Source organism: Semicossyphus pulcher, unplaced genomic scaffold, assembly GCF_022749685.1.
Source record: "Semicossyphus pulcher isolate SPU_LCO1_2020_fin unplaced genomic scaffold, fSemPul1.0.p SCAF_6, whole genome shotgun sequence".
In the NCBI taxonomy this organism is placed as follows: domain Eukaryota; kingdom Metazoa; phylum Chordata; class Actinopteri; order Labriformes; family Labridae; genus Semicossyphus; species Semicossyphus pulcher.
Genome location: NW_027211737.1, coordinates 32,334,558 through 32,362,500, shown reverse-complemented (window position 1 = coordinate 32,362,500; position 27,943 = coordinate 32,334,558). Strand labels below are relative to the sequence as shown.

At 41.6% G+C, this 27,943-nt stretch overlaps 2 protein-coding genes and 3 pseudogenes across 3 annotated transcripts in view; 2 read left to right on the top strand and 3 right to left on the bottom strand.

Annotated features, from left to right (window-relative positions):
• Nucleotides 1-20,539, top strand: part of sh2d3cb (SH2 domain containing 3Cb) — a 37,427-nt gene extending 16,888 nt beyond the window's left edge. For both annotated transcript variants that reach the window (XM_069682618.1, XM_069682619.1), the window contains 7 exons: nucleotides 1-91; nucleotides 13,781-14,235; nucleotides 14,324-14,439; nucleotides 14,908-15,079; nucleotides 16,215-16,326; nucleotides 16,429-16,635; nucleotides 18,685-20,539. The exon at nucleotides 1-91 is cut by the window's left edge and continues 13 nt beyond it. In XM_069682618.1, coding sequence (XP_069538719.1) covers nucleotides 1-91; nucleotides 13,781-14,235; nucleotides 14,324-14,439; nucleotides 14,908-15,079; nucleotides 16,215-16,326; nucleotides 16,429-16,635; nucleotides 18,685-18,854 — 1,323 coding nt within the window. In that variant the 3' untranslated portion in view covers nucleotides 18,855-20,539. The remainder of the gene's footprint in view (nucleotides 92-13,780; nucleotides 14,236-14,323; nucleotides 14,440-14,907; nucleotides 15,080-16,214; nucleotides 16,327-16,428; nucleotides 16,636-18,684) is intronic.
• On the bottom strand, nucleotides 2,241-3,821 carry LOC138609929 (UDP-glucuronosyltransferase 2B31 pseudogene; annotated as a pseudogene).
• LOC138609928 (UDP-glucuronosyltransferase 2A2 pseudogene) lies at nucleotides 4,784-6,364 on the bottom strand (annotated as a pseudogene).
• LOC138609930 (UDP-glucuronosyltransferase 2A1 pseudogene) lies at nucleotides 7,504-9,093 on the bottom strand (annotated as a pseudogene).
• Nucleotides 20,540-21,750: 1,211 nt separating the features above from the next.
• Nucleotides 21,751-25,140, top strand: tor2a (torsin family 2, member A). The gene is made up of 5 exons (XM_069683566.1): nucleotides 21,751-21,892; nucleotides 22,801-23,066; nucleotides 23,193-23,368; nucleotides 23,791-23,918; nucleotides 24,040-25,140. The coding sequence occupies exons 1-5, from the start codon at nucleotides 21,751-21,753 to the stop codon at nucleotides 24,282-24,284; spliced, it is 957 nt and encodes a 318-aa protein (XP_069539667.1). The 3' UTR covers nucleotides 24,285-25,140.
• The last annotated feature ends 2,803 nt before the right edge of the window (nucleotides 25,141-27,943 follow it).

Below are 27,943 nucleotides of genomic sequence, written 5' to 3'. Positions count from 1 at the left end.
CACCACAGGGGGGCAGAAGCAAACAGGGAGCAGGACGACTGGCCTGTGCTGGCTGCTGAGGAGTCCTCGCTCTCCGCCCCGTACAACAACAGTGAGTTTAATACAAAACATCTTTAATTGTAAGATCATTAGATCAGAATCAGCTTCAAATTCTAAACCTTCCTTTGAAGTGTGTTGACTGGAGAGGTGGTGGGCTTAGGGTGACGTGTTTTGAGAGTTGTCCTGCAGAAAATGTTACTGTTTGATGAATTTATGCTTCTCTATAACCAGATTGCAGTTTTGTGATACTGGTGCCATAATAAGGACTTTATTTTGCCCTTATGTGTCTTCAGACATTCAATCTCATTCAATATCCTGCAGCTTAGGAAGTTTGAAGACCCCTCCAGCAGCTGACGTCTGTAGACTGACATTAAAACCAAGATAAAGCAACATTAAAGTGCAGTAAATAGTTTTCTATACGGTAAAAATATACATATAAACAGTCTTAAAAGGAATTTTATTTAAAAACAAATCTCTATGTGTGGCTCTCAAATAAAGGCATCGTGGCAAAAACTAAATCTAAAGATATCTTCTTCATTTATACTATCTACACTTCAACATGATAACAAGCTGAAACCGTCTTTAAAAATTACAATTTAAGTGAAAGTGAGAAATAAACAAAGTCCAAACACAAAGTCCCAAAAGTGCTGATTACAAAAATCCTTAAAACTAATTCAGTTGCATAAGTAGTGTAAGTAGAAAGTGATGAGCTGCTGAGCTTTGGTAGGCCTTTGTAATCAAACCACCTGCTTCAACAGGACACTGATTGAATATGTGACCATTTATTTGTGTATCATTTATTTAGTTAAGAAAAAAAAAAAATGTTGTAAATGTCCTTCAGTAATCAGATGGATGGTCCTTTTTTCCTTTGTGAATGCAGAAAATACAACTTAGAGACTGAAAAGTAGAACAAAGATGGACACAAATGACAACATGAGTTAGTGGGTGGTGGGTCTACTATATTTGTATCGACTCTAAAATTAAAAATTAAAAAGTTAGAACAATGAAAATGTTATCAGGAGAGTGCAGCTCTCCTCCAGGTGAGACCGTGGGGATATGGGTTAGGAGCCTCCCCCTCCTCTCCCAAACAAAGAATAGTTGAATCTCACTCATTTTTCCCCCCAAGGCTGCCTTAATTATTGGGTACGGGAACAATCTGCAGATTCTCCTGTTCAAAAGGAGACAAACAATTTTTATAGGTGTCAGTTTTTGTGAGCTACAGTAAAGGCCAAAGTGTGGCCTGCGGCATAGGAACTGGTTGTTTTTAGCCTAGAACAGTCATTCCCAAACGTAAGAATGCTGTGGACAAATGTCGGATATAAAACATTTTAGGCGCCACCAAAAACTTTTACACAAACTATTACACATCTCTGATAATTAAGACCAAGAAAATATGTTTATTTATTGCAAATGACCATCGTGGTCCACCTCCAATATCATCAAGGTCCATCAGTGGACTGTGGCCAACACTGTGACGATTACTGGTCCAGATGAAAATGCTTTTTACCATGTGATTTTTATAAAGCCATTTCGTGTCTGCTCATTCCCGTTAGCAAACAGATTTTTTTAAACTGACAACAATACTGTTTCAGAGGGGGGAAATTCATATATTACCCAATTGGCTGCAAACCGTACGCTGTAATGAAAACTAAACCTTCTATGGGTTTATTTTGCATTCATATGACAAAAAAAGGTACACAGAAGGCTGGACTCGAGTACAAATAAGCTTTATTACAGAACATTTTTTACATATTGCCAAACAATTCTAGTATTTTTTAAAGCAACAAAAATTAGACAGAAAATGGTTCAGTAGTATAACATGACAACACCATATCGTTGTTATCTTCAATCATCACCAAGCCCCTGTAATAGACAATCAAAATATATAAATGCAAGTATTTATGGAATTAATTATGTTTTGTTTTTATCAAGTATAGTAGGTTTAGTATAACATTAAAACTTATTTTAAAAAATGGAAGAAACCCCTTTAAAATCCCTGGCTATTAAAAAAATACAGATCACTGAAGTCAATTACATAAGAGGACAGAAACATGAACTCTTGGATGAGGTCGTCAGATAATGTGAGGTTTGTAGTTGCATGAAGCTACAGACGCACAGTCGTGCTTAGATACCAGTGCAAGACTGTTTCTATCATGTTTCTGTCCCTAAATACAAAACAAAAATATCTTGCTGCACATTCATTATTCCTTCTTCGCTTTGCTTCTAGAAAACACTCTCCGGCAACAAAACTTTACTGCAGTAATAAAAACAATAAAGACAAACAAAATAACTGCCATCAAAAACGCCCCCACATCAATTGAGTAGTACTGAATATGGGACATCTTATAAGACTCTGTTCTCAGATGCCGCGCTCCTTTGTGCCTCATGACAAACTCGATCCAGAACATGGCACGGTCCAGTGGTTTCATGGGCTGATCTCTGTGCAGGTTAGACATTGTCTTCATCTTCTCCCTGTAGGAGGGTTCATAGAGTACCTCCTTAAGCGCCTCCAGGAAGTTGTCTTTGTTCACAGTTGCAATGTCCAAAACTTTTGCCACACCTCTTGCATTCATTCTGAAGAAGTTGTCCTGCTGGTCAAACATGAGGGGCAGCCCAACAAGGGGGACACCATGATAGATGGCCTCTTGTATTCCATTGGTTCCTCCGTGGGCCACAAACACTCTTGTCTTGGGGTGACCCAGGAGATCATTTTGAGGTAGCCAGTCCAAAAGTAAGGTGTTGTTGCCAAGGGTGGATGGTCTTTTGCCTTTGTGCCTCCAGATCACCTTCTGAGGAAGTTGGGCAAAGGCAGCAGCTATGTCCTCTGTGATGTCCTCAGGGAGTTTTCCCACCAGGGTTCCCAATGTCATAACGATGACGCCATGTTCACCAGAGCTCTGGACAAAATCCTCTAGTTCTTTGGACAGGGGTTTAGAAGGTTTGCACTGAAATCCTGACATGTAGACAATGTTTGGCATTGTGGGTCGTGGGAACTCAAAGATGAAATCATTCCTCATCAGCCAGATGTCTGCTGCCTGAAACAGCTCCATGTAATGTACGTCCTTTCCAAAGTAATGATGGACAAATGGTTTGTAGTGGGGTTCTGTGACGTACCAAATTTGTAAGCGTGTAAAGACATAGTACATGAAGTTCTTGATCCTCTGGGAAAATGTCATCTTGTCAGTCAGCTCTGATCCTGCTACTGGAACATAGGAGAGAGGTGAAGGTGCGATTGCATAATGCCCCTCACCCTCAATAGTCCACCTGACATTTAAGACAAGTGGAAGACCCAAACGGTGACTCAGAAGCACCCCTCCACCAATCCCTGGGTCTGTCAGAACCAAATCATATTTCGCGTCACGAAGGCTCTGCATCAGTTTGGTATTCTCAAATATCTCCCCCATCATCTGAATCAGTTGCTTATGCATCTCATAGAACGTTTCTACAAGTTCATACTCTAGAGATATCCGAGCCCAAAGTGAAGCACCGTCCCGTCGCATGTTGATCATTGTGGTTACAAATGACCCAAAACCTTCTTCATCAAAACCAGCGGAGGAATTTATAGTGATGGACTTGTAGTAAGGGGACTCGGGCTTGACATACCAGCTGTCTGATGGCCGCATCACTGTGATTTCATGGCCTCTCGAGTAAAGCTCCTCGACAATGACTTTCATATTGATCCAGTGGCTTCCATCCACAGGAAACACCAAGACTTTCCCTCCATTCACTGAGTGTGAGGAGCAGAGCAGCACTGCAAGGGCCACCAAAGTCAGTCGGTACATCTCTGAAAGAAAATGTGACAGGAGATACAATGATGTTAGACCTGTCTTTGTCAAAAAGATTTTAAAGTTCTTGGGTTTGATTTAACTAAAAGTTGATACGTTTTTTTTGTAGGATCTATTTGATTTTGAATGTTTGTAATGACAATGAGAAGTCCTCTCCGATATGGCAGATTATTTCCTGAGAGACTAAGCTCTTCTCTGCATAGCAACAAACGATTGATAATTAAGCCAAACACTGAAAGCTGGACCGCCCCAGTGCCTTCTAGAGGTCACAGTTTGATGAAGCCGACAGAACCACATCATCTGCAAAAAGCCGATGTTGGGTAAAGATGTGAATGTCCCGATAATGTAGAGGTTTTTGAAAGTCCACAGGTTAAATCATTATGACTGTAAAGTGCCAGCAATAGTTATTATGTTGTTATCAGGACTATGATATTGATATCAAATTCATTAGGATGGCTTTTTAATCTTATACTTACTATATGTTGTTCATATGAAATACTGTTCCAGTGTGTTTGTATGGTGTGTGTATATGGTCATGTGTACATATATTTCTATGTTTTATGTATTGGAGCAACTATAATGAAATGTATCTATCACATATTGAATCCTGAAATGCTTATCTCCAGGAATTATAAAAGATTTCATTTAAAATGATCCAATTTTTGTGAAGCAATGAACTGTGTCCTGCTTTAATGCAGTACACAAGACCAACTATTAATGCAAGCTAAATAACAATATCAACAAACCCTTTTTCAAAGTTTTTATTGGCAACTTGCTCTAAATCATTATTTGGATAACAAAAAATTCTAAAATAACATAACATGACAAGATCATATAATCCATCCAAGTCATTCAAAACATGTATTAATCACCCAGCCTAGTGATTGCTTACATGATATTTTTGCTTTTCAAGAAATCAGGATAAAAAAAATTGACACAACTGTCTTGCAGCAAATATATCATTCATTTTTGACTTTCTTTCTACGAAACACTCTACGCCACAAAAACTTCACTGCAGAAATAAAAACAGTTAATACTAGCAAAATAACTGCCATCAAAAACGCCCCCACATCAATTGAGTAGTACTGAATCTTGGACATCTTATAAGACTCTGTTCTCAGATGCCGCGCTCCTTTGTGCCTCATGACAAACTCGATCCAGAACATGGCACGGTCCAGTGGTTTCATGGGCTGATCTCTGTGCAGGTTAGACATTGTCTTCATCTTCTCCCTGTAGGAGGGTTCATAGAGTACCTCCTTAAGCACCTCCAGGAAGTTGTCTTTGTTCACAGTTGCAATGTCCAAAACTTTTGCCACACCTCTTGCATTCATTCTGAAGAAGTTGTCCTGCTGGTCAAACATGAGGGGCAGCCCAACAAGGGGGACACCATGATAGATGGCCTCTTGTATTCCATTGGTTCCTCCGTGGGCCACAAACACTCTTGTCTTGGGGTGACCCAGGAGATCATTTTGAGGTAGCCAGTCCAAAAGTAAGGTGTTGTTGCCAAGGGTGGATGGTCTTTTGCCTTTGTGCCTCCAGATCACCTTCTGAGGAAGTTGGGCAAAGGCAGCAGCTATGTCCTCTGTGATGTCCTCAGGGAGTTTTCCCACCAGGGTTCCCAATGTCATAACGATGACGCCATGTTCACCAGAGCTCTGGACAAAATCCTCTAGTTCTTTGGACAGGGGTTTAGAAGGTTTGCACTGAAATCCTGACATGTAGACAATGTTTGGCATTGTGGGTCGTGGGAACTCAAAGATGAAATCATTCCTCATCAGCCAGATGTCTGCTGCCTGAAACAGCTCCATGTAATGTACGTCCTTTCCAAAGTAACGATGGACAAAAGGTTTGTAGTTTGAATCTGTGACATACCAAATTTGTAAGCAGGTAAAAACATAGAACATGACATTTTTGACCCTCTCAGGAAATGTCATCTTGTCAGTCAGCTCTGACCCTGCTACTGGAACATAGGAGAGAGGTGAAGGTGCGATTGCATAATGCCCCTCACCTTGAACAGTCCACCTGACATTTAAGACAAGTGGAAGACCCAAACGGTGACTCAGAAGCACCCCTCCACCAAGGAAAGGGTCTGTCAGAACCACATTGTATTTCGCATCACGAAGGCTCTGCATCAGTTTGGTAGTCTCAAACATCTCCCCCACCATTCGAAGACTCTGCTTATACATCTGATAGAACTGTTCCACAAGTTCATACTCCAGAGATATACGAGCCCAAAGTGAAGCACCTTTCCGCCGCATGTTGATCATTGTGGTTACAAATGGCTCAAATCGTTCCTCATCAAAACCAGCGGAGGAATTTATAGTGATGGACTTGTAGTAAGGGGACTGTGGCTTGATGTACCAGCTTTCTGATGGCCGCATCACTGTGATTTCATGGCCCCTGGAGTGAAGCTCCTCAACAAGGACTTTCATATTGATCCAGTGGCTTCCATCTGCAGGAACAACCAAGATTTTCCCTCCCTTTACAAAAGACGAAGAGCAGAGCAGCACTGCAAGTGCCACCGCTGTCAGCCGGTACATCTCTGAAAAAAATTGTGACAGGAGATGTAAGGATGTTAAATCTGTCTTTCTGAACAATACTTTAAAGTTCCTGTGTTTGCATCAAGTTAACAAACACCTGGACATAAAGATATGATTGATAATTTACTGACAGACCAAGCTTATAGTCTCTACAACAATCAGTGAAAGATTGAGCCCAACCCTGAAACCTGGACTCCTTGTTCAGACTCTTTCATGGCTTAGAGTAAGACACAAAGTGCCATCTTGCAAAAATCTTAAACCTTGTAAAGATACTCTGATGTTCCCTTATCACAGGAATGGTTGCTATCAAGGTCCTCGTACCCTTGCAAATTGTGATCAAATTAGTTAGTCATCAGAAAGCTGCAGTGATTTGCAAACTCCGGTTAGCAGTTTCTAATATGATGTGACTTGCCAAGTTGCAGTGAACCTAAAGCTTATTAGAAACGACTTTTGGTGGAACTTCTTTATTTAATGTAGCTCTGACAAACATTACATTCTCTGCCAGCACTGTACAAGTGTTGTTCTTAGAATAACATGATAAATGACAGTTCATCTTTGCTGATCTAAAACAGTAATTACGGTTGGCAGCCAATATCTTCCATGGTTGTGGTCCAGTGCAGCCAGCAGTGTAGACTCCTGTTCCAGGCGATGTAAAGGAGAACTGATTTCAGGTAAAACAAGTAGATTTTATTCAGGGCTAACAAATGTCAGGATCGTATCCATGCATAGGTTGTCCTTTTATGACTTAGGCTTTATTGGAGGCAATTCCATAACTGGTATAGGTATTGGAACAAATATCATATCTTGATAAGATGACTTTTTTATCGTATAATTACTAGACTGGTGGTACATGACAAAACATAATATTTTATGAATATTTGGACAAAATAAATTTTTGGAATGGTAACATGACAACAATATATCATCACTTAAAGACATAAGCAATATTAAATCATTTCCAGGCTTAGTAACAGAGACTCAAAAAATAAAATTGCATGTTTTTGTAACGTAATATGTGATTAATTTGTTCAGATAAGAGTAGTAATTTCTGAGAAACAGAATGACAAAGATTCCTGCAAGAAATCTTTAAATACGCCTTAAAGGATGCAGAAAATGAGATGTAACAAACTGCACAGTCATCATTCCTTTTTGACTTTGCTTCTAGAAAAAACTCTCCGCCACAACAACTTTGCTGCAGAAATACCAACTGTAAATATGAGTAATATAACTGCCATCAGGAACGCCCCCACATCAATTGAGTAGTACTGAATCTTGGACATCTTGTAAGACTCTGTTCTCAGATGCCGCGCTCCTTTGTGCCTCATGACAAACTCGATCCAGAACATGGCACGGTCCAGTGGTTTCATGGGCTGATCTCTCTGAAGGTTGGATAGAGTCTTCATCTTCTCCCTGTAGGAGGGTTCATAGAGTACCTCCTTAAGTGCCTCCAGGAAGTTGTCTTTGTTCACAGTTGCAATGTCCAGGACTTTTGCCACACCCCTTACTTTCACCCTGAAGAAGTTGTCCTGCTGGTCGAGAATAAGCGGCAGGCCAACAAGGGGGACACCATGATAGATGGCCTCTTGTATTCCATTGGTTCCTCCGTGGGCCACAAACACTCTTGTCTTGGGGTGACCCAGGAGATCATTTTGAGGTAGCCAGTCCAAAAGTAAGGTGTTGTTGCCAAGGGTGGATGGTCTTTTGCCTTTGTGCCTCCAGATCACCTTCTGAGGAAGTTGGGCAAAGGCAGCAGCTATGTCCTCTGTGATGTCCTCAGGGAGTTTTTCCACCAGGGTTCCCAATGTCATAACGATGACGCCATGTTCACCAGAGCTCTGGACAAAATCCTCTAGTTCTTTGGACAGGGGTTTAGAAGGTTTGCACTGAAATCCTGACATGTAGACAATGTTTGGCATTGTGGGTCGTGGGAACTCAAAGATGAAATCATTCCTCATCAGCCAGATGTCTGCTGCCTGAAACAGCTCCATGTAATGTACGTCCTTTCCAAAGTAATGATGGACAAAAGGTTTGTAGTTGGGTTCTGTGATATACCAAGTTTGAAAACATGTAAAGACATAGAACAGGAAGTTCTTGATCCGCTGGGAAAATGTCATCTTGTCAGTCAGCTCTGATCCAGGTATTGGGATGTACGAGATTGGTGAAGGTGCAATTGCATAATGCCCCTCACCCTGAATAGTCCACCTGACATTTAAGACAAGTGGAAGACCCAAACGGTGACTCAGAAGCACCCCTCCACCAAGCGCAGGGTCTGTCAGAACCAAATCGTATTTTGCATCATGAAGGCTCTGCATCAGTTTGGTATTCTCAAATATCTCCCCCATCATCTGAAGTGTCTGCTCACTTATTCGATACAACTGTTCCACAAGTTTATACTCCAGACACATACGAGCCCAAAGTGAAGCGCCTTTTCGACGCATGTTGATCATTGTTGTTACAAAGGATCCAAAGCCTTCCTTATCAAAACCAGCAGTGGAATTTACAGTGATGGACTTATAGTAAGGGGACTCTGGCTTGATGTACCAGCTGTCTGATGACCGCAGCACTGTAATATCATGGCCCCTGGAGTGAAGCTCCTCAACAAGGACTTTCATATTGATCCAGTGGCTTCCATCCACAGGAAACAACAAGACTTTCCCTCCATTTACCAAGGGTGAAGAGCAGAGCAGCACTGCAAGGGCCACCAACGTCACTTGGTACATCTCTGAAAGAGATTTGTCAAGAGATGTCAGGAAGTCGGTCTGTCTTTTTTAAACCAGATCTTTCAGTTCTTCAATTCAAGAGTTTTTATCAACCCATTAAACAATTAAACAGAAGGAACAGGAAATCGGATTAGCTTATTACTGAGTGACTAAGCTTTTCCTCTGCAATACAACCATTAAGGAATGTTTGACCGCAGCTTCTGTGAGCTGCACTTCCAGGACAGGAATCAACACTACTTATTCAGTACTACGTGTTTATTAAGATTTGATCCCAACACCTAACGGACTGAGAGCAGAGGAGAGAGTCGGATACAGCGACATAAACTAGTTGCTTCGATTTTTGTAAGTCCGGACATCACATCCTGCACACTGTTTGTTCAGGGTAACACCACTATCTCGAGGTTTAAAGAAAGAAATACCCCTGACAAAGCAAAAAAATAAGTCATAATAAAAATACAGGCTAAGGGCAGGCTCTTCGTAGAACAGAGACATCGCCACATATCTAGTTTGTTAAAACAATTTTCACAGTATTAAAATATGTTAGCTCAGCATAACATTACTTTAAGTACATTTCAATTGCATAGGAGAATCAGTCACTTTATATTCTTTGCAAAAAGGATGTGTCTGCATGTAAGTCATCTTCTCGGGAATGTGGGCCGGAAACTGGAGGGATGGTTGATACCTAAATTGACCCTTTGTACCAGCGTTCTTCTTACAGACTCTGCATGTGTCTGTTCCAATGATCAGAATACTTTGTAAAAAGATGCAGAATTAACTTCAAGGCGATTCACTCTACAGTAGTGATTCAAAGTATTGTTTTTACATGAGTCTAATCATTGTTTTTTAAAGCCTGAAGATGAAATGCCTATGTTGACCCGAAAGTATCATTACAACCAGAAAAGGTTCCATATTGATTCCCTCCCAAAGGAGATAACTGTGAACTACCTATATGACAATATATCTGAAATGTCTTTTCAATCATTTTTTACGGTTAGATGCCTTCTGAGCCACTTTGCTTTGGTGAAAGACTGTAATCTGCTACACAATGCCAACTAGCAAAGCATCCGTAAAACAATCATGTATTCTGGCTTTTAGATAAGAAAAAGTTCCACCTACTCACCGCGGAGAGCAAAGACTGTCCAATGAAAGTTTCCAGAAAGCCCGGCCGACACAAACCGGATGTAAACCACTACTTTCCAAGGGATTTAGATTCTTTGTTTCAGCAAACTGATCCACTCAGCTCCAAGACTTGCATAAGACTCGGAGAGTCCCTACAGCTCACTAAGAGTGTCGGGATTGCACAACAACACAGTATGGGAACTCCTCCCAGTTTTAGAGGTTGAGGTTCCCTCTCTCTGGTTTCACAGCTTTGTTCTCGTGTTCTTGTGTGGCTCAGTAATATTAGGTCTTGACTTAAAAAAGGAAATTTAATAGCTTGTGTATTTACAAAGTCAAAGGAGCTTCAATGTATGGTGCAAAAACTTGAATAAGAGCTGTCAGTAAAATGTCCATCAGCTTCGCAAAGTTCTACAAAAAGTGTTTTATTTATTTTCTGAATGCAAAAGCATTTTCCTTCCTCCTCTTTGTGTTTACTAAAGATTATACTTATGTGTTGCTACTATTTATGCACAAGAACACAGAAACTTTTGATTCATGGAGACCATTTCAAAAAAGTAGTGATTTGAGTTGTTTTTCGAGGATCTATTTAAACTTTATAAATAACTTTTTTGAACACCTAAGACTTTAAAGCAATGCATTAAACAGCCACCTGTAATGAATACAAGTGCATGTTCTGTCTATTTAAGAAAATGAGTCTGATCCTGTTTGAATCTTTCTGCAAACAGGAAATGAGGTAGCTTACAGAGCTGATCTGTTTCCAACGTAAATCTTCCATCTTCTCGCTCTAATTTCATAGCTTATCATGTTTCCAGTTGTTGTTCATGTGCTTATTCAAACCTCCACATATTTAACACAAAGTTAACGAGCTGAATTTTTAGAATGCCATAGTTGTGGAGGAGAAAAGTCCTCTTGTCGAACTCGTCCTTACAAAACATCTGGAATGTACTATCTGGCTCTGTGAGACTCTGAGGCCCAAGCGGACATCTGCAAGTACTCAAGGTGTAGCTGAAAACATGCACATAAATGTCTCGGCAATATCCGACATTCACACGATAACAGCTGCACTGAAACATCAGTAACATTTACTTGAACAGTTTGCCCGCCTTATTGCTTTTCTAGCCTGAAAATTATTTCACTGGTTTTGATTCTTTGATGTCAACACTTACCGAGAGCGTCCAAGTCAACAGCCTTCACGTGTTGACACAAGCTTGTTTTCTGTGCTTCCGGCCCCGCTGGCAGCAACCGTCTGACTGACCGTCGTCCAGCTCTGGCTGTCAGAGCAGCAGGGCGTCGGTTCTAAGCTAACAGGACCAAAGTTCAGAGTGTGTTTGGCGTGCAGCAGCAGCGGGCACCGTTTAGTTACGCAAGGCAGAGCTGAATGAGAGTCTCATGTGGCAAACACATGAAACAGTTTGAACTTGAGATGGAGAGCTGAGATAAGGCTGGGGGGGTTAATACTGTACAAAGGGAAATAATCTCTGATGAGGGACGAAGGCCTCTGACCTAAAGCCTGCTCTGATAAATTAATATTGCACGAATCAATGTCCAGATACTTGTCCCTAATTAATTTGTTGAGCAGTGATTTTTTTGTGTTTATGATTGAAATAAAAAGATAATAAAAACTAAAAAAGCAGCAATAAAAAATAATTAATTGTGCAGGTGAAATAAAAATGCAAAGTGATGTGTCAAATACACGAGGAAAGAAAGAACTGCATTTGATTTGCTACCTTAAAAATCGCTATAAAAAAAAATGTTGGCCTTCTTAATTATAAACACTTTTAACAGAAGAACTGTGAGACCAACGTGCATCAATGGGGGCTCATTTAACAGGCAACAACCTCTACTACAACCACTACACTAAACTAAACCTGCACTGCTCACACCTGGTTACTCATTGTTCATGGGCATTTTTTTGAGATGCTTTAGCAAGGCCATGTTAAAAATGACAAGTATGAAAATCACCACCTTGCTTTCACATCATGTCAGCTACATTTGTTTTATACTTGTGCTCTAAAACTCATGGTAGTCAGAGAGTTGTAGGTTTGTGTCGTCTCTGCCGTCAGTAAACTTTAACCCTGATCTGCTGCAGCCGGAGCAAGCCAAGACAAAAACCTGCAAACAAAAGTTCTAACTAAGAAAACTGATGAACAAAATCCTAAAAAGCCATAAAAATAAATTTACAATGTTTAAGTGAAAGAGTAAATAACATGTATATTGCTCCTGCACTGCATTCTCAGTCCTGATTGTGATAGTCAGTGTGATGTAAGTCGAAGGTCACCACAGTGTGTAACCCAACAGGACACGTGCCAAACCTACATGAAGAACACAACCTGGTCCGCTGAGGTTCTTTTACGAGACAAATTGGTTACACATTAAAACAAATATGTTTCACACACAAGCTGAAAAAAGCTAATTTACCCTACATCTAAAAGTGATCTGCACTGCACAGGAGAAGTCTGTGTGTGCTGTTAACTCCTAACAACAGCCTGATGTCTTTCTCTGTGCATAGAGCTCTATTGTTCCCCAAAAGCTATTATGAACACACAATGTAGTTAACTCAATCCCACACACACACACACACACACACGCACGCACACACACACACACACACACACACACACCGTCCTGCTGCCCCAAATACTCACTAGAGAATTAAACAGGTTTTAATCTGCCGCTAATTATATTCCCCAACTAAAGCAGGATATCCCTCTGATTCAGTAAAATTTGCTTTAATCTCCTCAGATGTTTCTAAACTTCATAATTCCTGTATTTCCTGTGCTACTTGTTTTCCACTGACAGGCTCAGATTGTTCTTCTAAGTGTGTGACAACATTACAGAAAGGATCCCTACAGAGATAGACCTTTGTGTTACAGAGAACGATACGATTTTAGAGCCAGAAACAGACGTTACATCGCTCTCTTCAAAGCCACCAAACTCCATTGACTAAAACAGTAATTTTACCTTGCAAAGCACAGAAGCTACTGGTTTATCACTGCCTCGATTAGTTACTGTGTTTGTGTTATAGATCTACTTTGGTGTTTTAAATGGCAACATTTGTGTAACGCATAAGCACACAAAAAAAACGAACGAATCGAGGCAAAGTACTCCCAAGTACAGCAAGGTAAAATTACTGTTTTAGTCAGTGGAGTTTGGAGGCTTTGAAGAGAGCGATGTAACGTTTGTTTCTGGCTCCAAAATCATATCGCTCTCTGTAACACAAAGGTCTATCTCTGTAGGGATCCTTTCTGTCATGTTGTCACTCACTCAGAATAACAATCTGAGCCTGTCAGTGGAAACAACAAGAACTTTTAGTGGACGACCTTTGATTGGACACATTTTCCCGTAAGTATTACATTGCAGCTATCACTGACTTCTTTGCGGCTGCTGGCCAAACAATCTTCTGAAGCAATTATGTTTTACCTTTAAGTCGTTTAGACCCCTGAACATGTGAAAATAGATTTGCCCTCCAATCATTAGCAGGGCCGACAGAGTGGTTGATCCCAACAAACTAAACCTGAACACACTCTTGCTTGAGTAAATCATTATTCTCCTTTCCCTTCTCTTCTTCCATCTCCAGCGCCGCTGTCCAGAAGCCCGAGCAGCAGCTGGTCAGGCAGCGTGGCTCCCTCTCCGTCCCTCTCCAGGCGCTTAGATGACCCCCGACCCCTTCCTTCTCCTAATGGCACCCTCCACAGACAGCCCAACGACAGAGACCAACCCCCTCTGAACGGGGACTTCCCCTCCTCTGATGGGAGCTGCTACACAGAGCTGTACCCTCAGAGCTACGTGGAGAGGCTGCGGGCAGAGGAGGGGTCAGTGGACATCGGTCCACTGAGGGGGGAGGACGGGAATGTGTACTTCTCGCCGGTGGTGGAGACCGTCTCTTCTTTCAAACCGAGCATGTACAGGTCGTCGCTGATGTCAAAGGAGAACAAGCCTCTGGAGGTGTCCATCCTGAGGAGGGTGAAGGAGCTGCTGGCCGAGGTCGACCCCAGGACAGCAGCCAAACACATCACCAAGGCTGACTGCATGGTACAGCTGCCTTTACATTAACAGAGATACACACGGTGCTGTGCATTAAATCAGGCATTCAAAATAATCACGTGACTCTGCTTCCCAGGTGGCCAGAATTCTGGAGGTGACTCCAGAGGTGCAAAGGATGATGGGAGTTAGTTCTGGGATGGAGCTGCTCACGCTGCCACATGGCCAACAGCTGAGGCTGGACCTGCTGGAGAGGTGAGTCAGGATGTTACACTGTAAACAAGAAGTGGACATAGCCTCTAAGTCTCTGAAGTGAAGCACACGTGGAAGTGTATTAAACCTGCATTCTGTGTCATGGCCAGCAGGGGACTGATGTTTTCCTAATGAGTTTATGGTCTCAGTCTCTAGTTTCAAGTCTTCTTCAACACAGCATGATGTTCATTTAGTCACTGATGCTCCCATTGAGAGTCACACAGACCAGGAAGAGGGGCGGGTTTAGGGCGGGGCTACCGGTGATTGACAAGTAGCTAGCAAGAAACCTGGACTGAGGCGTTACAATGCTTATCAAGCATAAACGATCTCATTTAGTCACTTCTGGCTCCCAAAAACAAGATGGCGACAGACAAAATGCCAAACTCAAGGCTTAAAAACTAAACCCACAAATAAAGACGTGATATCATGATAGCTCCGCCCACTTGTCATACACAGTCTCCTCCCTCGCAGGTTCCACACCATGGCGACCATGTTGGCGGTGGACGTGTTGGGCTGCACGGGGACGACTGAGGAACGAGCCAGCCTGCTGCACAAAATCATCCAGATCGCTGCTGAGCTCAAGAGCACGACGGGAAACATGTTCGGCTTCGCTGCCGTCATGAGAGCGTTAGAGCTGCCGCAGGTGAACAAGCGCCACACAGACCAGAGTTACTTCTTTATAAGATGATTTTTATTCATGGAAGCGGAGACAGAAAAGGGAACGAGGAGAGAGAGTGGGTGAAAGGCAAGGTTTTATCTGAGAGGTTATTTCTGCATTAATCATTTACCTGCAGTACAAATCCTTTCACCTGTATATTAAGAACAAAATGCACCATCATCGTGTTATCTCTGAGGGGGGCTGTAAAGTACAAAGATTGCTGACTGATCAGGACGTCTGTGAACTGTGTACTTTATGTTAAAGGTGGAGCATGACTCGTCAGATATCACAACTCTGTGTGCAGCTCTATTTGTCATTTACTCTTTAGATCTTTAAAGTTTGTGTTTAAATATTGTCCTTTAGTGTACTGATCTAAGTCTACAATACGTCTGAATTTACTCTCCTTTCTTTGCACTGTTACATTTAACTTACAATGCAAGCACTGAAAATGTCATTTAAATGCCGTTTTACAGTTTATTAACTTGTTTCTGCATCATTTTAAAAATAAACCTGAGAAAATCATGTTTTTTGTTTCAATAGATATTGATAGATATAATAGATGTTGTTATCTAATAGCTGTTGTAGTGATACATTTTCAATAAAGCTACATGTGTTAAGGAGCCACTGTGGGGTGAGCTGGATGCCTGTTCTTGGCGACACAATAAAACAACGCCCTCTGCCGTCCGTTTATTCACAGTTTCACTTCAACATTAATAAAGTTCCGTTCTTTAAATCCAAAATAAATCATAACCCTGAACCCTCTCACCAACATCCTGCACACAGTTTTTAATCACACCTGTTCAGTTCTTATTTAGAGGTTCTTACAGGGTACCACAAACACACATAGAAACCAATACATTCTGCTACTCTTTCATGTGGGTCTGAGTTTATCGCTTGTTGTGTGTGCGTTTAGCTCTCCGCCGTGTTTAAGACTTTATAGAACTAAGATCTTGTTACTGTTTAAAGCAACATTTTGTGTCAGTCTTGGCTCTTTAAAAACATGCGTTCATTTTAAATTTGCTGTAGTGAAAGAATTCAAATGAAGCACTGTCAGTTGGAAGAATCACAATCTTCTGACTCTGGTACTTCTAGGTGTTAATGCTGATGTTCTGTCTCTCAGGTGTCCCGTCTGGAGCATACCTGGACGGCGTTACGTCAGCGACACACAGAGGGCGCTATACTCTACGAGAAAACTCTGAGGCCGTTCATGAAGAGTCTGAACGACGGGAGAGGTAAAGATCGTGCCTTAAAACAGACGAGTTAGATACTGTATCTGTTCCTACAGAGCAGCAGCACAAAAAACTCTCGATTCTGTCTCTGTGTCCGTCCAACAGAAAGCTGTCCCCTCTCAAACACCACCTTCCCCCACGTCCTCCCCCTCCTGTCTCTGCTGGAGAAGAGCGTGGCGGTGGGGGAGGGGACGGAGCCGTGGGAGACGGTGGAGGCCGGGGTGGACGTGGTAATGTTTCACCTGGGGGCGGCGAGGACGATCGCTCAGCTGGGAGGAATCTACCGCTCCAACGCTGAGAGCAAACTACAAGGTAAGAAAAAACTGCACTGTATGCTTTGAGCCCATTAAAGACAGACGATGCAGACAAACTGGTACAAAGTGATGTTTTAACTTTGTTCAGAGTCAGGTGAAGGTTCAGGTTCTGGAGGCGGAAAAGCAAAGGTTTAAAGAACACGGCAACACGTTCTTTAGCTGGTTAATTACTGCAGACTGAAGACTGTGGGGTTACTGCAGGAGAGATGAGGACACTGTGGGATCAGGTGTATGTGACGGGAGGGGACGTCAGGTGAACAGTACTGGCAAGAAGGTCTGAAGACATCTAGTGGACAGCTTGAGGATGGCAGGTCTCGGGGAGTTAGAGGGGAGAGTATGACTTGGAAGAAGAAGGAAGTGTGGCTTCAGGAAGGAAACAGAGCTCAGCCAAACACTCCTCTTAACAGTAACCCACTTTGCTTCTTTAGTTTGATAGATGAGGTAAAGTCATGGAGGGAGAACTGAAAAGAAAGCACCACAGAGTTCACGAACCCAGGCTTCCTCAGCAGGCTCTGCGTGTGTTCACATGGAGAGCGTCAGTCAAAGTGGTTATTCACCTGCAGCAAACAGTAAAGAATGCGAGGATGGAGACTGGAGGGTGTGTCACATTCTCTGCATCACTACCTGAAAGCATGCAGGTCTGTGTGATGTGATGCCTCGGTCTGTGCTGCTGTAACTGAAGGGCTTCACTCTGTGGCATCAAGAACGTAACTTTAAGATCGACAAGTGTTCATATGTAGGAATTCCTTAACTTAACTAAGCTCAACATACAAATTTAACCCATTAATCTCACTTCATTGTTCACCCCTGAGGGGCGGGTGGTGCCTGGCCGTGCAGATAATCCATCCTCCGCCAAGAAAGTTCATAAAACACGTCCAGGTTTCCTGTTATCATGTCGTGTTGATAAAAACAGAGATGCTAATCCACGAGTTCTTACTTCAGATTAAAAGTCCACTTGCTGTCATGCAGATGGATGACATATGCTCGGCTGGTTTAGAAGCCACACACACGTGTTGTACTTAGCCGCGCTCACTTTCTACTCGTCTTGGTCCACAGTTTGCATAAACCAGGTTTATATTCAGTTTCTTTGAGCTTCTTTGTCCTCATCAGCGAGGAAGGTATCCATCATTACCGGCTTTGACTTCAACTTTTCTCTGAACCTGCAGTCACGTGACACGTCACTCAACATTTTTTTCCACTTTACTTCCCGCACGTTCTCATGCGTATGACACATTGTTGCACGTTGAAATACACACACAGACACACACAGCACTTTAATCATGAACACTTTCTCATCGCGGCCGGGTCTCCCCGGATCCACTCGGGTATTACACATAATGTTGAAAAGGCCTGGAACCAAGGACTATAGAATGAGTCCCGACCTGGACCCGTTTGACCACCTAATACGTGGACCTGATCGGGTCCCAGGTCCTCAGGCTCCAGTAGACCCGTAAAGACCTCTACTGTGGCCACATGAATGTTCATGGAGCAGAGGTGGCGCGGAGTGTTTACTTTTAGCGTCTTCACCTGCTGCACACACGGCATGATGTTGTGCGTTTGGCGACAGGAAGTAGTATGCGTGAGTCATGTTTCCCGTCACGGGGCTGCTCACGCTGATTAAACATACATTTGAACACATTAGGAACAGTAGATGACGAGTAACCCGGCTGCAGCCCACAGGTCTGCTTGTAGTCGGAGGATTTTTGTTTTGTAAAATAGAAAACAGACTTTAAAGTCCCAGATAATATCAAGTATAATTGTGAATTGTTTATATGTACATGAACACACATAGATGTGTTCCCTTACACTGACAATAGAGCAGAAGAGCTAGAATCGTGTTTAAGTAAAGCACCTTTCATTTTGTAATACTGCGATATAAAACTGATACCGCCCAAAGGAAAAGAAATATTAATAGATATAAAAAGCTCATACGCCCGCCCTGCTATAAACCTATAAAAGACGCAGACATGCCAGAATATAAAAAATACCGTGACACAGATTTCTCGTCGACCGCTCAGCACGTAACCCCTCTGATGTGATGTTGCAGGTTTCCAGGAGCAGCCGGAGGTCCTGGAGCTCTTCCTCACTGACTTCCAGATGAGGCTGCTGTGGGGGAGCAGGGGAGCCGAGGAGAGCCAGATTCTACGATACGCCAAGTTTGACCAGGTGCTGACGGCCCTGTCCAACAAGCTGGAGCCGCCCGTCAGACCGCACTGACCCCACACCTGGTTTAAAAACTGTGTTGACCTGGGAGGAGCCTCCTGAGCGGGAGCAGCTTCTCCTTACAGGTGGACTTGATCAACAGGAAGATCACTGCAAAGGGCTCCATCAACAAACTGTAGACATCTGAACCAAACAGTACGGAGCAGACGGTGATACTCTCGAGCTTGTTGGTATTCATATTCACCTTCAGACGCACGTCAGCAGGACTTTAACAGTCTCATGGCAAAGTTAATTTCTAATAACAGTTTTTTCAGTAACCTCTGAATCCCAGAGTGCAGCTTAAATTATACAGTCACACGTTCAAGTTTAAGTATTTGGGAGTTATATGGATTCCTGATTCTCATCTACCACCATCTGTTTTCTTAACAGATGATTTTTTAATGTTTCAAATTACCAATGCCAGAGTTCAAGTGTCATGTTTATCCTGTTAGCATGCTTTATTTAAAGGGGAGTTCCAGTATTTTAAACCAGTGGCCAGGCTCCACTGACAAAAACAGTCATTTAACCTGGCAGACAATGTGAGTTGCTAATCCACTGCTTCTTCAATTTGTTAGTTTGTTTGCTTTAGTGTTTATCATAAATATTGTGTTGGATCAAACTATGTATTTAAAATATCAAAGTCAAAGCAAAACAGACAAACAAACTGACCTATGGAGGCAGCAACAGGCCGGCACCTGACATGTTCTGCAAGGTAAAATTACAGTTCTTGTAAATGGAGTCTGGTGTGTTTGAAGAGAGCAATGTAACGACTAATTGTGGCTCAAAAAATCATCTTCACTTAGAATAACAATCTGAGCCTGTCAGTGGAAACAACAAGAACTGTTAGAGGACGTGATTTGATCATTTGCCTCCAAGTTGCAGACATTATGGCCTGTTTCACTGTTGCAGGCTGCAGCAAACTACTGGAGCAATTCCAAAACTTTTTGTACTTATTAGTCATTTAGACACCAAAATATGTACAGATAGAACGCAGGTTTAAAAGTAATTGGAAGTACCCTTTAATTTGCTTGACTTTCTTACCAGAGGACGTCTTCTATCCCACAATGAACCAAAATGTGAAGATAAGTGTTAATAAGCGTTTCTGTGTCAGGATCTGTTGTGCTTTTGTTACAGAGAAAAAAATCACGATACAGGAAGCTTAAGATCTGTTTTTATGAGTTAACTGAGATGACGCCGTGCCTCGCTCTGTTAGCCTACTGTATGTAAATGTTTCATGTCTGTCTGAAGGCTGGACCTTCCGTAAATCATCATCTGTAGCACCTGTATGTCATATTGTACAACCCAATAACAGAATAATAACATATATATAGTCTCTGTATTCTGTTAACTGTCATTAGGATTTTTTAATTTGTTTCTAAGTGTAGATTTAATGAGGTTAGTGGAGGAGCTGTATTTATTTTATTTTCAGTTCAGAACTTTTTTTAACTGTTTTTTTTTTTTTAAACGTCCTTTAGTTTCTTTCTACTTCCTGTTTTCTTTAACTTTAAAAATGTATAGATCTTTAGAATATCACACATACTGTATTTGTCATCATCACCATGTGAATTGTAATGAATCATGTAATGAAAGGAAATGATGTAATTGAACTGTAGTTGAATTGACTAAAGAACACCTATATTACACCTTTCATAATATTAATATCTAATATTTATCTGTAATGTGAAGTGTAAATAAACATGTTTGCCTCACTTTCACGCCAGTTTATTCTATAAAACCGTCATATATTTCTTTCAGTTACACACCTGATCATTTCTCTGCCGCTGCTGAAGCTCATGCTGCGTGTTAATAGAAACTTTGGATTTTCTAATGTTCTTTAAGGTGTTGTGAAATGTGAAGTTACAAACTGACATGTTTTTCAAGTATTTTAAGTTCTTAATTTGTCATATATACAATAATTACAATTAAGCCTTTATTGGGCATTCATTTCTTTGTTCTTAGGCTCCATACAACAATACACTAAAAGTGTAAAGGGAAATAAAAAACTTAAGTGAGAATATGAGACATAGAAAATATGCAGAATTAAGAAATACAAAATATTTATAAAGTAGACTAAAATAAAAGTAATATAATGTAAAATATATATTTTTATTTTACCACTGTTGTTATGGTTATTATCACTCTGTAATATTTAGAGCTGATATTAAATGAGTCTGGATAAACAGTGGTAGGCTGGTGCACAGAACAAAGAGCTGTTTACTATCAGAGTGTTCTCAGCCTCCTCATCTTAAAGTAGTTTTCTTGCTTTTCTAAAAGTTTTTCTACAAATACTCAAAAATCAACTTCACTGCACAGTCGCTCCGGAGCTCAAAGACTGTCTCCACATCACACAGCACCCTCTGCTGTATAAAAGATTATTTTTTTTATGGTGGGTTATTCTAATAAACTGGTTATTCTATTGTACGTCGTACAGTGATGATACAGTACGTTATGTATTTTGTATTATATATATATGAACAACATAGTTTCTGTTTAATACAAATACAAATGTTTTCAATGTCTACAAGATTCATTTCTGCACAATTACTAGTTAATAGAACAGCTGTTTCCTCTGCTACTACAATAACGGTTTATTTTTTAATTGAATTATTCTACACAGTTAAAGCACATAGTTCAGTGTTATTACACGACTTTAAATTTAAAGATATGTATGTTAAAATACTGTAAAAAAAAATTGATCAGGGATTTTCCAGATCCTCTGTTTACCGCTGTTATTTCTGGACTGTGATCCTCCAACGTGTCCCACACATTACGCCCTATGTTGGAAGGGTTATGGGAATGGGAAATGTAGTCCTTTTTGTCACATCATTCTGTGTCAGTAGACGCCATGCTCGTAGTACAAAAACTACAAACAGCCCGGCTGTCGAAAGGAGAAGGTCCAGTGGGTTTTTGAATGTGCCAGCAGGCAGCCAAAATGTTGGCCACCCTGTCTGTGCTCTTTTTATACTTTTGTAACCCGGTTTGTGGCGTGTTTCAGAAACTTTACTGCACCATTTCAGACAGCTGTGACTGCGACTTTAAACCGAATATCAGAGGTGAGTTCAACTGTGTCTGTCGTAGATAGCTTCTGCAGCTTCTTTTAGGCTGCTAGCAAGGCTAAAAAGATGCTAGCTTCCAGTAAATCGTTACTCAAACGTTTTAAACATGTCGTGTTCGTGTGCAGCTAATTGTTGTTCTGGTGTACAGTGTACACGAGGATGAAATTAATATTTTTACTTTAACAACTGCTTTGCTAGTTAGCTGTTATGCTAGCCAGTAAAACAGGAAGCCCTCTCTTTTTTGTTTTTAATAACAGAGAAACTGTGTGGAGTAACCCATTGTTTTGCAGTTACAATCTATAAACTGTTGGGTCACTAAAGTGTGGTAGTAACACACTGACACTTCACTGCTGTTCTCTTAGAGCTTATATTGACAGTCGAAAGTTTAAAACATCTGACAACCAAATATATTTATTATTTATAATTCAAATGGATTTACCTGTGATTTTGGTTGCTAAAGGGTACTCCAGACACAGAACCTTAAAAAGGAAAGTTTTCAAAGTGCTTCAACAGCCCGACAGGATACTTGAAAGGAAATATAACAAATGAAACCCTTCAAAATAAGGCCAACGCTACAGCTAAGATCAAGGTAAGAAAAGAGATGTAAAAACCACAGTAGAGAGCACACAGAAGTAAGATGAAAGGTATGGACGATAAGAGAGATATAAGACAATAAATAACATGTAGAAAGTGTAAATATGATCTAAAGATATTAACTGGCCCTGTGAACCTTTTCAGGAACTGAGGAATCCTAATCTGCATGTCAGGGGAAGCCAGGGTCAATGTTTTAATTTGTTTAATTTTGCGTTTTTATTTCCTGCTCAGTTAGACACATCAAGCTGTCAGCTAGGATGTTTAGTAACATTAACATCCCATTTTTTTATTTTGTATTTCCTGCCTACCAGACCTGGAGTGGGACCTCTACAAGAATGTTTACGGACAACATCTGGCCCAGGACATCGTGTCAGAGGAGGTGGCAAAGTTCCTTCAGAATAAAAGCCCTGACCAGCCCCTCGTGCTGTCCTTCCATGGCTCCTCTGGGACAGGAAAAACGCTGGTCAGCTCCATGCTGGGAAATCATCTATACGGCTCGGCCATGAGCAGCCCGTACATCCACCAGTTTATCCCCACGCTGCACTTCCCCTTACCGGGCCGGGTCAAGAAGTACAGAGTATGTTAGGCCAATGTTAATCTTGATTTAATCATTTCAGCTGCAGTAATGAGAAAATACATCATAAAGAACAGATTACATGTTAAAGCTGCTGTCTGGGCTGATTTTCCCTCCTCTGGCCTGCAGAGGGAGCTGAAGAGCTGGGTGCAGGGGAACCTGACGGAGTGCGCTCGCTCCGTCTTCTTCTTCGACGATATGGAGAGGATGCCTGCGGGTCTCATCGACGTCTTGGAGCCGTTCCTGGGTCCCTCCCATGTTGTGTTTCGCACCAACTACCGCAAGGCCATCTACGTCTTTATCAGGTAAACAGTGAAGAAGGTCAGATCAACAGGTCAGTGAGTTTAAAGGTTAATTTGATGCCCAAATACTGTGCATCTCAAAGGGTCCAATGAATCACCAGCTACATTATGTTTGAAAGGATGCTAAAACATACAGTCGTCCGTTGTGTCAATGCTGTGGTCTCATTAAAATGATTTGGGCTGCTAATGTCTGAACAGGCTCTGCTCAGCTTGATGAGTAAATTAGCTCTGCAGCTGCTAATGCAGCACAACATTTTGAGTTTAGTTTTAGTTTAGAATATAATCCTTATCCTTCCATGTGAATCTCTGCTGAGGCTGAAAAGAAACAAACAGTGAAAAGAATCCTCTCTGATGAGTGTTCAGGATGTAAATCAGCAGCAGTACACAGTTTTCATGGACTCTGTTGTCTGTTTTTTCCTCTGCAGCACTGCAGGAGAGGAGGTGATTAACAAAGTGACTCTGGAGAACCGGCAGGCCGGACGGGACCGAGAGGAGATCAAGCTGGCCGACCTGCAGGAAGCCATCTCACAGACGGTTTACAACAGCAGCACAAGTAAGGGCTTTAACTGTAAAATACGCAGTCTTAGAAAAGAGCTCGACGATAAATAGGTTTTATTAGATAATTCAAATTTGTGTTTGAGGCTGGTGCTGAAAGGTAAAAAATCTCTCTCCAGGTGGTTTCTTCCACTCCAGCATCATCCAGCAGAAGCTCATCACACGCTTTGTTCCCTTCCTGCCGCTGAGCCGACGCCACGTGGAGCGCTGCGCCCGCTCGCAGCTCTGCCAGCTGGGCAGCTGCGGCCGCACTGACGTGGTGGAGGCAGTAGGGGGCGACATGGTCTACACTCCAGTCCAGGGGGAGTACTTCTCCTCTACAGGCTGTAAAGCTGTCCCTGCAAAGATCAACCTCTTCCTGTGAGCAGAGGGAAACTGTGTTTTTAAGGACTGAAAGGGAAACTCCTAAAGAGGTGAGTCAGCGAGATGAACAGATCTCTGAGTCTGTCTCCCACATGGAGGTCAGAGGTCAGAGCAGCATCTCTGGAGCAGGCAGGGACGCTTCCGAGGGGATTCAACTCACAACTCTGTGAGTCGTCCCCGGAGGCATCACTGCAGTAGGTACATATCCAAACGTGAGTCGAGGAGAGTTCATTCTGAAACAGGGGTCATGCCTCGCTCTACCTCAAGCCCAGCTCTACCTTTGATCTATGAACTCTTAAGGTGGTACAATGTGGTGTCACATTTCAGCTGCAGTTTGTCTGCCATTAGTCGAGGTTATCAATTATTTCGTTCGCAAAGTCTGTTTATTATCGTTTTCCAAGCACCACCCACCTTTCACATTCATGCATTCAGTGAAAACACTGCAGGGAGCTCACCCACAGGTGTCACAGCAGACACTACCTGAGCTCAGCTGGATGTTTGGTGCCTTCCTTATCACTTAGCCGACTCGCAGCAGCACAAAGAAGAGGAGAGAGTTTCACCAAAAGAGATCTAAAGTCTCAGAAAACATTTAGACAATTCTGAAGTCTTCATGTTTTTATTTAGGAAAATTATGAAGTTGCCAAAGTTTCTTAGACGCAGCTGAATTTTTGAACATTCGAACATTTTATCCAAAAAATCTCCAAAATGTTTTGAGAGTGAAGGAAAATAGTGTTTGATCTGGATTATGGTACTGTGATTATTACATATTTTGGGTCTAAATAACTAAAAGGTACAAAAAGTTATTTATATTGTGTTTCCACTGACAGGCTCAGATTGTTATTCTCAGTGTGTGACAACATGACAGAAAGGATCCCTACAGAGATAGACCTTTTAGTTACAGAGGAAGATGATTGTTTTAACCACACACAGACGTTACATCGCTCTCTGCACACACACCAGACTCCATTCAGAAAAACAGGATTTTTTTTCCTCACAGAAAACCAGAGCTGCTGATCTACTGCTGCCTCGACTGGTTAGACTGGTTAGTCTGTTTGTAGTTAAATCATCTTCCTCTGTAACAAAAAGGTCTATCTCTGCAGGGATCCTTTCTGTCATGTTGTCACACACTGAGAATAACAATCTGAGCCTGTCAGTGGAAACAACAAGAACTTTTAGTGGACGACCTTTGATTGTGTTTCACGGCTGTTCCTGTAAGAAATCTACTTGAGCAGTTCCAAAAGTTTTTAAGTCATTTAGACCCAATATGAGTTAAAGTGCCCAGGTTTAAAACTACTGTAATCGCCCTTTAAGTAAGAACTCTTCATTTTTAATCCACTCCCTAAATAAGTGAGACTTATTCTGATAACAGCTGCTGAGTGTCAGAACAGCATCCCACATGAAAAAGTACAGTGTCTGTAAGTATTTTTATTCTGCACAGCTGTGTTGGTGCTTTACCTAAACCAGGGTCTGTCTGAAGAGCGCCACGTCTGTTTATAAAGGCATGAAGCAGAAGGTGGATTTTACTTGAATATAGTCTTGCTTTGCTGCCGTCCTGCAGAAGTGACTCAGTACCTTTGGAGCACTTCATAAGCTCTGCCACTGGGTGGCAGTAAAGACTTAATTTTGCTATAAGAGGAGGAGGTGAAGCAGAGTTCACCTGCAGCTCAGAGCTTTTTAATTTTCTGTTCTGTAAAATCAGCGACATTTAATTTGTTTTTTAATGTAAACGTGTTTTAAATGTTTTTTCCTGTGTGTTGAAACACAGTCAAAGTGCACTTTACTTTTATGGATGAAATGGACCCGATGTGTTACTGAGATGAAGAACAGTTTGTCTCACTCTGCCTTAGTGGAGGATTAGGAGTCACTATTTTGTCTGCCAAAACGAATACTTCAGAAATATTGCCACAAATTACAACTAACCAATAACTGTAAACGATTAATTATTGTTTTATTGCTGTATTTAATGATGGCAGTGTAAAGACCTGCAGCAGCAAGTCAGACGGGTAAAACCAATACATTATAGAAGTATTATTATTTAATTTGAGCAAAGACACACGGACAAAGAAGCTGACTGAATTCTTGTGCACGGTGCAGAAAAGGCAGCGTGTGAACTCCCACCAGAGCCCATGCAAACATCAATCATTTCTGGCGTGTAGGTTTCTCTGCCTTCAGAACCCCGGCTGTCAAAAGTGTTACCAGGACAAATACGATTTCTTACCCTGCCACGGTCATTACATAATCTTTTAAACCTTTTAAAGACGCCTTCAGGGTGCTTCATGCATCTGACCACTCCAGGATGTTGGTGACTGAAGCTTACTCTAAAGCCAAATGCAACTTCTGGTATGACGGTGTACTGAGAAAATAAAACAAAATGTAAATGCACAACTGAGCTGTCGTTCTGTTCTCTGTTCAGACCTAAAGACACGTTTGTCTGTTTTGAAGTGATGACTGTTGTCTTTGATTGTAATTACATTTTTATTTTATAGTTGTCCGTAAGTTTTTATCATCTATATATTTTTTTCTACATATTTCATCACACTCCATACACAGTTTTTTTTATATTTATATGTGGCAATTAATAAATAAATACATAAAATGGTAAAAATATAGTCTGTAATAACCTATAAATTAACATCATATTTCTCACCTTTTCCCAAATTCTATAACTTTCCAGTGGCCCGGGAGAACACTTTTCTTGGCCTGGTATCCGTTCAGGCTCTTGTACCTCTGCTCTATAGCACCCCTAGTGGCCACAAACAGAGGGCCGTCGATTTAGATCAGGTGGAATACGTGCAACCAGGTCATATTCAAAAGATCTCATGCTGATCTAAAGCAGTCCCATCATCAGCAACCAGCCTGTCTGAGCTTCTCCATCAGCCAGACTTTTGGTATTTCACCAGGACTTTGCAGAGGTGCATACTTGATGTTTTTCTCCACCTGTCACAGACAGAGGACGGGTGGAGCTGCTGTTTGTGTCCTCTGAGCTGCAAACAGGAAGCAGAGGAGATGAGATCTCTCTGACAGAGACGTAGCTTCACTATCTGCCTCTGCAGGAAATTAATAGTTTCTCCATCGGAAATGAACAGGTGTCAGAGGTCTTTAGTATTCTGTGTGTGCGTGTGTGTGTGTGTGTGCGTGCGTGCGTGCATGTGTGTGTGCGTGTGTGTGTGTGTGTATTGTGAGGACATTTCAAACAGAAACACAAACAAAAGTTGACCTTAGATTTTAAAAGATTGATCTTTTCCAGTTTTACTTTTTGATTTATTCTCAGTGGTGATCATAAATAACTATTAATCTGGATCATTGAACAGGTCGTACACGCTTCTATACATATGGATTCTGCACTATGGCTTCTCTTTTTACTGATCCTTTAAACATGAGCGCAGAAAGCGTTGAACCTGCAGGGTTCCTATTAGATATGAAGTCAGGAGCTTTAGGATCACAGTACCTTCGATGCATTGTACTGCACGCACATACATTCTGCATGTAGTTAGTCTGACGTCCATCAGAAACAAAGATGCAGTCAGAAGATCTGAAACCTCTGTATGGTATCAAACGTCGGCCATCTTCCTCTGACGTCACGCTCAAGTTCTGTTCTCATGGCATTCGTCTGTGTTCATTGTATGACTTTAGTGATTTGGATTTGGACGTTGATTACCA

Bases quoted from the DNA above. Each gene is read 5' to 3' on its own strand.
- tor2a (XM_069683566.1), top strand. From the start codon at position 21,751: ATGTGCCAGCAGGCAGCCAAAATGTTGGCCACCCTGTCTGTGCTCTTT. The intron at 21,893-22,800 runs GTGAGTTCAACT...CCTGCCTACCAG, and splicing joins CTTTAAACCGAATATCAGAG to ACCTGGAGTGGGACCTCTAC. The intron at 23,919-24,039 runs GTAAGGGCTTTA...ATCTCTCTCCAG, and splicing joins GGTTTACAACAGCAGCACAA to GTGGTTTCTTCCACTCCAGC.